Below are 12,692 nucleotides of genomic sequence, written 5' to 3'. Positions count from 1 at the left end.
TATATGACTGTATAGAATCTGGCCCTTGTTGTTTAGAGAGAGAGTAGTCCTTAAGGAACTGCAGGCACGACATGGCCTAAATTGTGCCGATGTGCATCAAATCAAAAATCAAAAAATCAAACCAAACATAAGTAAACAGTATTGGTCACTTAACGATTTAAAAAAAAATGTAGACAAGTGACACACAATAAAAAAAACTATAGAAAAAATAAGCTATAAAATAAAAAATCTATGAAACATATAAAACACCGAGGATATACATTGAAAAACATTTTTTTCTTATTTGTTTCAGAGTCCTTTTTTTTATTGGATAAGTTCACAATGAACTAATACTAAGCAATTAGTGTCAAGGACGCTCAGTTAACCGTCTCTGTTGCCAAATGAATAAAAAAAAAAGAATTAAGCTCTTACTTTAACATTATCTTAAGGCGTGGATGTTGATCTTCCTATCAAAACTTTTTTACGCTTGTAAGTTGCCCAATTTTAAAAAATAAGTTTTAGCTCATAGAGTTGGAGTCTAATGCAGTGCTCATATTGAAACTATTCGGTTCAATAAACGGAAGACCTTTGAAAGTTTGACCTCTGCTGTGCCAAACAGTGCACAAACCTTATCATTTGCCTTTTTAAAAAAAATGTATCTATACTTCCATTAGTACTTACACAGATATATCAATATGTTGGATTTTCATAGTTTTTTTCGCGCCATGTAAGAATATGTCCAATTAAGTGTATCTATCAAATTCCACTTTTGGTTGTTTGTTTAGATGATTTTCCTGTTATTTCCTTAAGGTGCTGTATTTATTTATTAAAATCATATCAGTCGGTAACAAAGATAAAAATACAAAGATTAATAATTCCAACAAATCCACAAATAAATTAACGGCATTTTTATATTTAATCGATACAAACTTTGTTTACAACATCGTATTTCCTTCTAGCTGGATATAAAACAAAGATAATATTTTTTTTAGATTTTTTTGTATTTTCGGAATGACAAAATATTAAACTTGATGTTCATCATTTTATTCTTGTTACATGTAGCATTTCAAATGTCTTTGTAAACTAGAATATCAATTTGAAGTAAAACTTTTGTACAAATAAAGTCGATCATAAACAAACCACAGATTTAAAATTTTTCATGCATTCAAAAAATAGTTATCAATACATTCTATGTGCACAATGAAATTGGATTAGAAAAATGAACGGCAACTTACTTTTTCAGTAGTACTAGTCACAGAGGCAAGGTTTCAAACGATGCCATAATGACAATGTCTCACTCTGCTACGCGATTCAAAAAAGTTTCTGGAACAGATATTTGTATAGACAAAACATAATCCCTTACAACCGAAGGTCCAGACCTCCTGCCAGGAAATGAACTCACAGCTTGAAACATCGAATCTAAATTTCCAACAGCCAACAATGAGGCTTACTTTTAGACATTTATGACTGCTATAAGGTTTACTTGATCAAACACCGAAGTCGATTCATGTTTCTGAGAATGGGAGGGACTCCACTGTAAGGGTTCACTCTTAGAGCAATCAAGCCTTTTACCTTTGTAAATAGCACATCTACTATAAATCATATCATCACTGTGTTACTCTTCTGATAATGCTATGTTACAAATAAAACCCAGTGTAACAGCTGCATAGATAATAATAAACACAACGAAAAAAACAAAATTGATATGACGTCCGATTAATTTGTAGTTGTTGACTTTTGGCCGCGTGACGTCTTTCCGCTCCTCACCGGAAGTGACGTCAGTCCCATTCATCTTCAAAGTTTTGTTGGCAGAAAGATTCGGAGATTTGTCAGGGTTGGACATGGAGGAAATGGCGCGGTTTATCAAGTTCACTCTTGTAAATGCAGACGAGAAGTTATCTTGGGCTCTCAGATAAACTTCTTTTTTCTGAAATAAATGAAGCAAAGGGAGATAATTATCGAGATAATTATCCACGAATAAAACGTTTACATTCAAAATGATAATTATTCATTCTTTATCTATTTACATATTAAATTTTTAACACAATAACCTCCTCTTTGTTACGTCATTTAATATTCTTCTTCTTCTTCTTCTTCTTCTTATTATTTTTATTATTATTAACATCTGGGTTACATTCTTTAAGCAGTAAAATATATTAGCACGGAGAAAATAGAAATGTACACATTATTCGAACTATAGGAAACGTGTGAGTGAACCAAAAGAAAAACAAAGGTAAATACTGCAATAAAATTATAAACACATATGTCTACTAAGTGACACAATGTCATTGAGGCCATATTGAAATATCACTGTTGCCAACTAAAAAGTTACTTTATGCAACAAGCGAAAGATCCTAGAGATTTGATTTTACTATTTCAAAATAGCATAAAAATTTTAATAAAACTTTCAGATTTCTTAGATAATCAACCCTTCCCATAATCTATACGCAAGACACACATTTAACTAGTTATGTATCTATCATTGTCTGGAATATCAAATACAATGTAAACTTTAGCCATAGCTCAGATACGAAACTAAATAGTTTTACCTCTTCCATGTTATGTAACAGAACCATGGGCGTAGCCAGGGGGGGGGGGGTTAGGGGTTCAAACCCCCCCCCCCACGAAATGAAATCCCCCCCCGGGGGGGGGGCGGGGGGAGTCGGAATTTAGTGACTGATTTTTGCTTTGATTTTGTTTATTTTAGGTGAGATTTTAATACTAAACCATCACTTGCCCCAGCACAACCAAAGGGGTTTTGAGTTTAAAACACTTACCAGGGGGTTTTGAATTTAAAACCCCCTACCAGGGGGTACGAGTTTAAAAACGCCTACCAAGGGGGGTCGAGTTTAAAACCCCTACCAGAGCGGTTCGAGTTTAAAAACCCCTACTAGGGGTTTTGAGTTTAAACCCCCCTACCAGGGGTTTTGAGTTTTAAACCCCCTACCTGGGGTTTTTGCAGTTAACTCCCCCTCTTCTATAAAACAAAACAAAAAAAATGCAAACGAAAATCCCCTAATTCCAAGAGCACAGTTAAGAAAGATTTTGATTTTTAAACCCCGTCTAAAATTTACGATAAACCCTCTCTTTAATATTAAAAAAAAGCTAATTACGCACTCAAAATGTTATGAGCGTAGCTAAATGGGTTTCGACTCACTTCAGCGGGGTTTGAAAGTAAAAAATACCTCTTTAATAATAAAAACAAAGCAAATTATACACTAAAAATGTTATGAGTGTAGTCTAAGGGGTTTTGAGTTTAAACTCCCCTCCAGTGGAGTTTGAAGCTAAAAAGTACCTCTTCAATATAAATAAAGGAAAATTACTCACTCTAAAATCTATGAGCGTAGCCAAAGGGGTTTTGAGTTTAAACCCCCCCCCCCCGCCAGGGGGGTTTGAGTATAAAAAATACATCTTCAGTGTAAGAAAAAAAGCAAATTACGCACTCAAAATGCTATGAGCGTTGCTGAAAGGGGTTTTGAGTTTAAACCCCCATTCAGAGGGGTTTGGTGCTAAAAATACATCTTCAATTTAAAAAAAAAAAGCAAATTACAAGCTAAAATTATTTGAGCGTAGTCAATCCAATCCAATAGTTTAAATCCCTCTTCTACAGATGGCTTTTTTTTTAAAGTCTAAAACCCCTCCAGATGGTTTTGAGTTAAAATTCCCCCTACAGAGCATTTTGAGGTGGAAAAGCCCCAACAGAAGATTTTGACGATAAAACTTCTCTTTTCGATATAAAATCTAAAGCAAACTACAGTTACTTAATTCCAAGAGCGTATTCAAGAGAGGTTACACATTTTTACCAGTGGCAGGGCTCCATTAAATAACTGCAGTTAGTCATCTGCCGAAATCGAAAAACACTAAATGTAGCTCAACAAAGATGGCTAAGACAGATTTTAGGAGTCAGTTATAGAGATCAGGTCTAAATCAAGGAAACCCTATGCCGCACTGGGAGTCGACCCCTTAGTAAGATTGTGAGAGAACGACGCATGAGGTTTGCGGGACATGTTCTCCGACAAAATGAATTACGCATAAGAAGAGTTGCAATGATATCCTAGTACAACTTGACGCCACTCATTCATGGAGGTCCTCATGGTAGGTGGGAAGAGGCTTCAGACATTACCAGTGACAGATTTTTATGGAAACTGCTTGACGTCAAATGCTCCGAACGGCGTGGGAGGGTCTAAGTCAGTAAGAATAGCACATTAGGATTTTGAAATAAAACTTTTTAACAGCAGGAAAATGCAGTGTAGATACCTCAGTATATGCATTTTGTTGGCTTTCAATACCAGAAATAGTGCTTGGCGGCGGGGCTTCGCCCCGCGCTGGGGAGCTCCTAGCGCTCCCCCAGACCCCCTTGCTAGTAATGGCGGGGAGTCTACAATTTTATAGAAACAGCTTGATGGCAAATGCGCCGAACGACGAGGGAGGGTCTAAGTCAGTAAGAATAGCACATTAGGTTTTTGAAATAGAACTTTTTAATAGCAGAAAAATGCACTGTAGATACCTCAGAATATGCATTTTGTTGGTTTTCAATATCAGAAATAGTGCTTGGCGGCGGCTTCGCCCCGCGCTGGGGGAGCTCCTAGCGCTCCTCCAGACCCCTTTGCTAGTACTATCGTGGAATCTACAATTTTTCCACTAACTCATGGAAGAACCTATTCTAGGGCACAATAAACGTCTTCCGAAAGAATGAAGGGTCAGAATGTAATAAAGATTATGTACACACACACACATAAATATATTTTTAAAAATTCGCGGGGGGGGGGGGGTCGGGGGGGGGGAGAAAAAAATTCACCCCCCAAACCCCTCCCCCCGAAAAAAAATCCTGGCTACGCCCATGAACAGAACGATGATGATATAGCAGATGACTGTAATCATGGACAATGTAAACTTTAGCCATAGCTCAGATACGAAACTAAATAGTTTTACCTCTTCCATGTTATGTAACAGAACGATGATGATATTGCAGAGGACTGTAATCATGGACAGAATAAATAGTATAAACAAGTAGATGATGACATTAGGTAGTGTTAGAGATGATCTCGGTAGCATGCCACTCACAGTACTCATGTAGACAGTCAAAGACAGTAGCACTGTTATACCTTGGGATCCAAAGAGAAGAGTTGGTTTTACCACTTTGTTAAGAAATTAACCGCAACAGCAACTCGCTTCTTAAATACAAACCTTTATAGAGTACACTAGCCGGATACGAAGCGTGGTGGAGAGGATTGAATTTAGATTATGTCAATTATAGAGAATGTTTCATCACATTTTTTTTATTATTTTACACAGAAATAAAAGTAGAATATGAAAATGGGTTTACCCGTTCAACCGACACAATCACATCTTATATAAAACACTTTGAAAACGGGTTTGCCCGTTAAAAAGTTTCGTTTCTTAATAGAGATACAATTAGGTACTATTTTCCTATTTTTAGGGACCCCCGATTGAGGAAGGGATATCAAACATACAATACGGAACATTTATGCCAAGATTGGTCAAACGATTTTGATTTTTTTTTTCGGGACATACATTATACATACTACATACGCCTTATTTTCTGCTTTATTTTATAAATAGTTCTACATCTTCCTAACACATTGCATTTATGTGAAAACAACCAGACACTCTAACATACCATGCTGCTATCCACAACATCTTAGTGCAGCCAGTCAGTCTGTTTAGAATGGGCCACCCTACAAATCAGAAAAGGTCATAGTAGTACTACAATGGCCCGATCTGGGTCTCGACAACAGACGGTTCCCCTTCACAACTGGCAAGAATCTCAAATCTCATGATATTGTATAGTCTGACATTGGCAAGGCAGACCTTCGATTACATGGATCGCAAGTTCTGAAATATAAACTTTACTTTACTTGGATTACATGAATAGACGATATAAAGTAACACCTACGCATCACATTTACGGAGATGCAGACTGTGTAGTAGGTCACTTCACATAACTAGGGAGCATAGTATTTATGACGCATCGCACTACAAACAGCGGCGTTCTTGCCAATGTATCGAGAACTTGTTATAGTCCGACAGTTACGCTGAGCAGGGCACGTATGTCGTATTGGGGACAAACGTATGGGAAAGGAAGTCTTTTTTTTTTAATTGAACTGAAAGGTGGTCAATGTAACATAGGTGCCCAACGGAAATACTTTAAAAACCGATTCAGAAACCCCATTGGTAACGAACTATGCTGAGAATTACTCCCTTAGCGAATGTGAAAGGAAGCGGGCAGTGAGTTTTAAGGTCTCTTGCCCCTTTACAAGGACAGCCCTAATACCGTACACGAACCAGTTCTCTTTCTCTCTCTCTCTCTCTCTCTCTCTCTCTCTCTCTCTCTCAAATTCTTGTCCCGCTCATAAAAACTAGCTTAGGCGCCAACTTGCTTTAACATAGAAGAGAGCACCTGTTGCCTCCACATATCTAAATCCGGCCCTGTATACATGCTCTAAATCTATGACATCCTTACAGACGGTACTCACCATAACCAATTTTCTCCCCTGACTCTGCTGGAATAACAAAGACGCAAATGTTGAGGAAAGAAAGGAAGACAACTGGGAGCAGGACATTGAGCAGAAAGAAGGCTGGGCGTCTCTTCAGTTCAAAAGTTATCTTAAGCCGTGAAGACAAGGGAGATAAAAACAAACCATGTTAATTATATTATGTGAGCGATTTTTACTTTTATAATAGAACATTGTTGACAAAGATAATAATTGATCACTCATTTATAAGAGAATATAGTTTACATTATTAGGAAAAAAAAAGTTTACCTGCATGCTTTATGTTTGTTTTGTTTTAGGAGTTTCAGAAGTTTCTTCAGATTTTAAATGTATTACTTACGATTTAATAATTGTACTTACACTACGATAGTATATAACCGAATTAATCACAATTGTAAAATATTATTGGTGTGTATGAAAAATAGATCTTATGCCTTTCTTTAAAATTTCAAAGCATGTGTAGTCTATATAAATGAAAAATAAAATCTCAGCTCATTGGCGACATTGGAAAAACTCAAGGTTGACCGTTTGAGAATGTTTTATAATAATAAAATTTATTTTGGCTTAAAATTATTTATTTTTAAAAAATGACCTTTTTTCTTTTCATGACTTCAATGGGAATTCCCGCTTTCGTCACTTTCCTTAATGAGCTTCAGAAATTTTAACATTCCCCGAGCGAGGCTCTGTCAGCTAGTACTTAAAATTGACATAAAATAAATTTGATATATTTAGAAAAGAAAGATTACAATGCTTTTGGAAATTGAAACAATACTTATAAGCTTATTACCTGTATAGAAGATAAATTCACATATGAAGCGTTCAGATCTGAGGTCTCGATTTTGGTGCTCTTTAGATCCCATTCACCATTGATTGTATAATAACTGGTCCGCACGTGGGGGTCCTTAACTGAAAATGTGAGCTCCGTTGAAGAAAAAGTCATTGCTACCAGCTAGAAAAAAAAAAGCTTTAGCTTTTAAATCAGCATACAGAAAATGCAGATAGATTACATTTAATTCTAAAACATTTTAATATAGTATTATAATCAGTCATTGGATTTTAGGGCTCCACCCAGCTGTAATGGGTACCTGACATTGGTTGTGGAAAAGTAGAGGCGGTTCTTGGTTGAGCTGGTCATATGACACCTCATGGGCCACAGAAACAGGTGATATCTCTACTTTATCCGCTCCATAGATGCTAGGTCCGAAAGGGGAACTTTACTTGCTTCTCGATCTACAGTTGTGAATTCTGAAGGCACATATTCTCATGATAATGAATGATAATATTGTATAGCTCAGCAAATGAAAATAACAATATCATATGTGGTCAGCACAACGACCAACCGCCATTACTTTTCTCCAACCAATGTCAGATGCCCATTAGAGCTGGGTGGACTCAGAGGTCAAAGGTCCCTAAATTAAAAATCCCAGTCTCCACCAGGCTTCGAACCCAGTATCTCCGGTTCGAAAGCCAGGCTCTTTACCGCTCAGCCACCGCGCCTCCTAACAGTATCATCATTGATGTAGTTATACTTACATATATTACACAAGTCTGGTGATCATAAGGATAGTAGGTCATGTTCAGTTGACAGGATGTTGGAAATAGACTTCCAGGAGCCCAGTAAACACTGCCATCACGGCCTACAAACAATGGGCTAGTAAAATGAAGGTAATGTTTACGCTTGATCACAAGTCTATGCACGTCTAGCGTTATAATCAAATATCATCAACAATACATAACCAGAAATTAAATATTTAGAAGACCAAGGCAAGAACAAATAGACCTAAATACTTTTATTTTGTTTTTATCCTCATGACGAATTGAATAATTAAGACAAAAAAGCAAGATATCAGCCCTACAAGTGGACCACGATATTGTCGGACCATAGGATCGCAATGCAGGTAGATAGACAGAATTTGACATTTCAGCACAAATATCAGAGGCTATGAGCTAGAATTTGACATTTCAGCACAAATATCAGAGGCTATAAGCTAGAATTTAACATTACAGCACAAATATCAGAGGCTATAAGCTACCAATAACTTGATTCCTGCATCCTTCCAAATATACAGAATTCATATTTCCGTTTTTTTTCTTTTAACTCTCTATGATTATTTTTTTTTGTTTTAAAAAATTGGTGTAACTTTTTGAGAAGAAAAAAATTTCAAAGAGAATTTGTGTTATCACACAAAGTCAGAGGCGGCCCCCGTCGGAGTCGGATCCCTGTCGTATCTGCAATATTCAAGACGTGATTTCATTTTGTTGGTCATAAGTAATAATGTTTCAAAGATTCATTTGCCGTTGTAAAAAAAAAATTTCTCTTTTACATGTTTCGGATGTTCCTTCTAAGTTAAAAATTATAAACTTCTCACTGGACGACGGAGGATGGCAGCGAGCAAAGGTATGAACCCTGCCTGGTCGTGCAGTTTGCGCGCTGGTCTGTAGATCGGATGTATCGATGGTGCCTGGTTCAGACCATACCCGCTCCCATCCCCCGTCGTCCTGCGGGAGGTTTGGACTAGAAAGTAAACTATCGTCAACACTGAAGGGACATCCGAAACATGTAAAACATTTTACAAGCAAACTTTTACAAACACTAAATAGCAGCGCTGGACTTAATCATTGTGACCAAGAAGTCATGGAAAGAGAACAAGTAATCTACTATGTATATTTACAGGTCAGTAAATAGCAGGGCCGGACATAACAATTGTGGGGCCCTATGCGAAACGGATTTCGCGGGGCCAAGTTTGGGTAGGGAAGCGGACAATAAGTGAAATTTAAGAGTTTGTATTAGAAAATAAATGCATTTTATTCATTCTTTATTACGTACAAAATTACTTTACGAGCCTTGCGTTTAGAAAAGTCATACAGTATATCATAATAATTCTGTTTCCTACATAGATCACGCTCTATAGCAAGAATTATCAAATGTTTCGATTTATCTTTGAAAATTGTTGACCTCAAGTAATTTTTCATTAGTTTGAATCTGTTTTAAATTATAATATGGTTTAATTTAATAATTTATACACCTAGAATTAGCCCGGGTCCTATGAAAGTGCGCGTCCTATGAAAGTGCGGGGCCCAATGCGGTCGCATGTTGCATTTCTAAGGTCGGCCCTGCAAAATAGTGGCGTATGCTACGCCGCCGGTCGACTAGTTTCACACTTTATGCAAACCATGGCGAGACCTGCATATTTCGCCATTTTTAATACAGACAAAGCATATGTCCGCCAGCAGTCTATCCAATAGTCATTAATCAAATTATATGAATCATGAATTTGTATCTGTTAATATTGCCCCCCTCCCTTTTTTTTTCTCTAAAGATTAATTTAAGCTTGAGTGCCCTCTCTCTACACGTACTGCTTATATAGAACTCCAAATTCAATATCGATTAATATCAGGACTAAAGACCCCGAAAATAAAAATCCCAGTCCTCACCGAGATTCGAGCCCGGGACCCTTGGGTTCGGAAGCCAGGCGCTTTACCCCTCGCCGCGCCTGGAACATAGATTGCTTGCTTAGACTTGTGCTCTATCTATTGCATGTATTTCTTTTAGTTTCCCTAGGACCTGAACGTCATACTTCACATGTTCAAGGGGAGAAATAAGAAGGAGGAGGGGAAACAAGAGGTAGAAACTAGGGAGGGGAGAAACGGTCTTGGAGGGTGAAGAGTGAAAAGGAGGTTACACTTCGATGAATCCAGAGGCTAAACTTGTCAGGGGTTCGTTTAATCGTAGTCTATCCTCTAGGTGTAGAATAGGAGACATTGATTGTATACGTTATATAAACTTTATCCTGTAGACCTTAAACATACATTTAGAAGTGGTTTCTTTTCTTGTTTTAATTCAATACTTTCTCTGCAACTTTACTGAAGTCATTATACTCAATGGATTCCATGCACCATTTAAATTGGTAACAATAAAACAACATGTACAGCTAATCTTTAACTTTATCTACTCACGCTTTATCGTCATCAAAAAGATCTCTATCCTCTAATGTATTCATGAATATGACCCTAGGCCTCCAGATCTGCTCTGGCAGTGGATGAATTAATTCAACATCGTCACCCAGTTCATCGTGCCAAGCCAGAATCTACAGGGACAAAATGGGCAGAATTGTAAAAATGTAAAGTTCCCTTTTCAGACATCGCGATCTATAGGGCAGATGATATAGGCCTGAAGGTCATCTGCTTCTGTGGCCCACGGTTTACGAGGGAGTCATGTGGCCAGCACAACGACCAACAGCCTTTACTTATCTCCAACTATAGTCAGGTACCCATTAGAGCTGGATGGACTCAGAGGCGCCCAAAGATCTCCAAAATTTAAAATCCCACTCTTCACCAGAATTCGAACCTGGGACCTCCGTTTCGCAAGCCAAGCGCTTTACAGCTCAACCACCACATCTCAGCCTAATTGTAACAAATTTCAAAAAGAGTTCATGATAAATACAGTAGCTTACAATTTCTCTCTCGGTCACAAGCAGTGCTCGTTAGATTAGCAAGAGATATACCGGGTCTCCTCCTTCACTTTGGCGACGTTTTTATTTCTGACAGCGAAGTCTGAGCGAAGACTGCGTGTTCCATGGATCCGTTCCATAGTGGATCATTTTGACCGTAAAATCGTGTCCTGCTATTTGTTATTTAAGCTTGTTTTGCTTTCTTTGTATTGCATATGTTTAAAATTGTACATGACAAATAATAACATGACCCAATAAACGTAGATAACATTTACTCCTGAAAGCCCAAACTCTTTTTTTAATAATAATAACTAAGGCATTTTTCCTCCCTATAATGCCCATCATTAAAACGAGGCTTTGTCAGTCTAGATTACTCTGTTATAGGCTTAAACCCCTGAATTAATCATTACACAGCTTACAAATAAGATCAGATTACCCCAAATCTGACTTTAAAAATCTATTAGTTAAGGGCAAGTTAAGGCATGCAGTTACCCAATATAACGTGTCTTTCGTCTGATGTAAATGTCAAAGGTAAAGCATATTCTTTCAATCGCATGGACGTTATTAAATTATAACAGATTTAAAACGTTATGCAGTTAGTTCTTCACTATGCAGTTTGAGATTATTTTCAGAATCTGTAAATTACACGATTATGCAGGTTTGAAATGGCTTTTTAAAAAAAAAACCTTGATCATCAAAGCTCTTTCATATGTCAACACTCTAATAAATGCTGTTTGCGCATAGATCAACAAATCCATTAAATTTTGATAACAGACGTTACTAAGTAGTTTGACATTTAAAATTGATGAATAAACCTATAAGCTTTCTGATATGAAAACATTCAGACTTTGGAAGATTTCGTTCATCTCACTCAATATCGGACACGGTAGAATATAGCGAACTGAATATACCACAGTATAACACGTAGCAGATTAAATAAACTTAAAGTCAACTAATAAAATAAGGCCTTGGTATTTCACCTTCTTCTATGTTTTTCTCTGTTGAACCGTTGGGACACCACAAATGATCTGTTGACCGTCTTTCTTCATTCGCCTTTGTGGGAAGCGTGGCCGAGAGGCCAAGTAAGCTTGAACTTGGCTTGGCTTGGCTACCTATGATGGGGGCTCGAGGTTCGACACCTGAGACAAGCAAGAGTCGTGTTTACTGAGCACCTATAGGAAGCACGGAAAACCCTTCTCCCAGATACCCCCTCCACCCACTGGTCCACAAATGAGATTGGACCATAGCGCTTTGGGCTATAAGCATGAAAGTAGCGCTATATAAAAGCCATAATTTATTTATTATTTATTCCCTTGTGTAGAATCTGTTTCAATTCTTTTATATTGTCTTTCCATCGCTTTCTCTGAAGATCTTTGCTAGCCCTGAGGACCTTGTGAAATTGCCTAAAAGTTTTTGTTTGCCTTTTTTGACAGTAGTTAGCAGGTCATTGGGGTGGGGGGGGGGGGCAATGGTAACCTTGTTTCTAATTTCTTCATTTGTGATGTGGTCTTTTTATGTGATACTTACCATCAGACTTGGTATTAAATCGCAAGTATTATTAAATTTGACCTAGATGAATTAGCTCAATGTTAATTTTCAAAAAATATTTGGGACTAACCCAAATATATGCTTTAATTCTAGAAAATAAATTTGATTGAAAAATGCATTAGTACTAAAGTGAGATTAATAAATTCAAAATTGAAATCGCAGGGGTAAAATAAAGGAGGTATCACGTAATACTAAGTGT

The 12,692-nt window shown here is 37.2% G+C and overlaps 1 protein-coding gene across 3 annotated transcripts in view; it reads right to left on the bottom strand.

Annotated features, from left to right (window-relative positions):
- Positions 1-23: 23 nt before the first annotated feature.
- The window catches only part of LOC106054661 (acetylcholine receptor subunit delta-like), a 30,652-nt gene continuing 17,983 nt past the window's right edge, over positions 24-12,692 (bottom strand). For 2 of the 3 annotated variants that reach the window (XM_056038269.1, XM_056038268.1), the window contains 6 exons: positions 10,452-10,582; positions 8,028-8,145; positions 7,282-7,443; positions 6,477-6,606; positions 4,912-5,084; positions 24-1,906 (listed from right to left, as the gene is read on the bottom strand). In XM_056038269.1, coding sequence (XP_055894244.1) covers positions 1,595-1,906; positions 4,912-5,084; positions 6,477-6,606; positions 7,282-7,443; positions 8,028-8,145; positions 10,452-10,582 — 1,026 coding nt within the window. In that variant the 3' untranslated portion in view covers positions 24-1,594. The remainder of the gene's footprint in view (positions 1,907-4,911; positions 5,085-6,476; positions 6,607-7,281; positions 7,444-8,027; positions 8,146-10,451; positions 10,583-12,692) is intronic. The other variant, XM_056038270.1, reaches the window with a different exon arrangement.

The sequence above is a fragment of the Biomphalaria glabrata genome, chromosome 8, assembly GCF_947242115.1.
Source record: "Biomphalaria glabrata chromosome 8, xgBioGlab47.1, whole genome shotgun sequence".
Lineage (NCBI taxonomy): Eukaryota > Metazoa > Mollusca > Gastropoda > Planorbidae > Biomphalaria > Biomphalaria glabrata.
The sequence above is the reverse complement of the archived record's forward strand: the minus strand, read 5'-3'. Positions and strand labels throughout refer to the sequence as shown.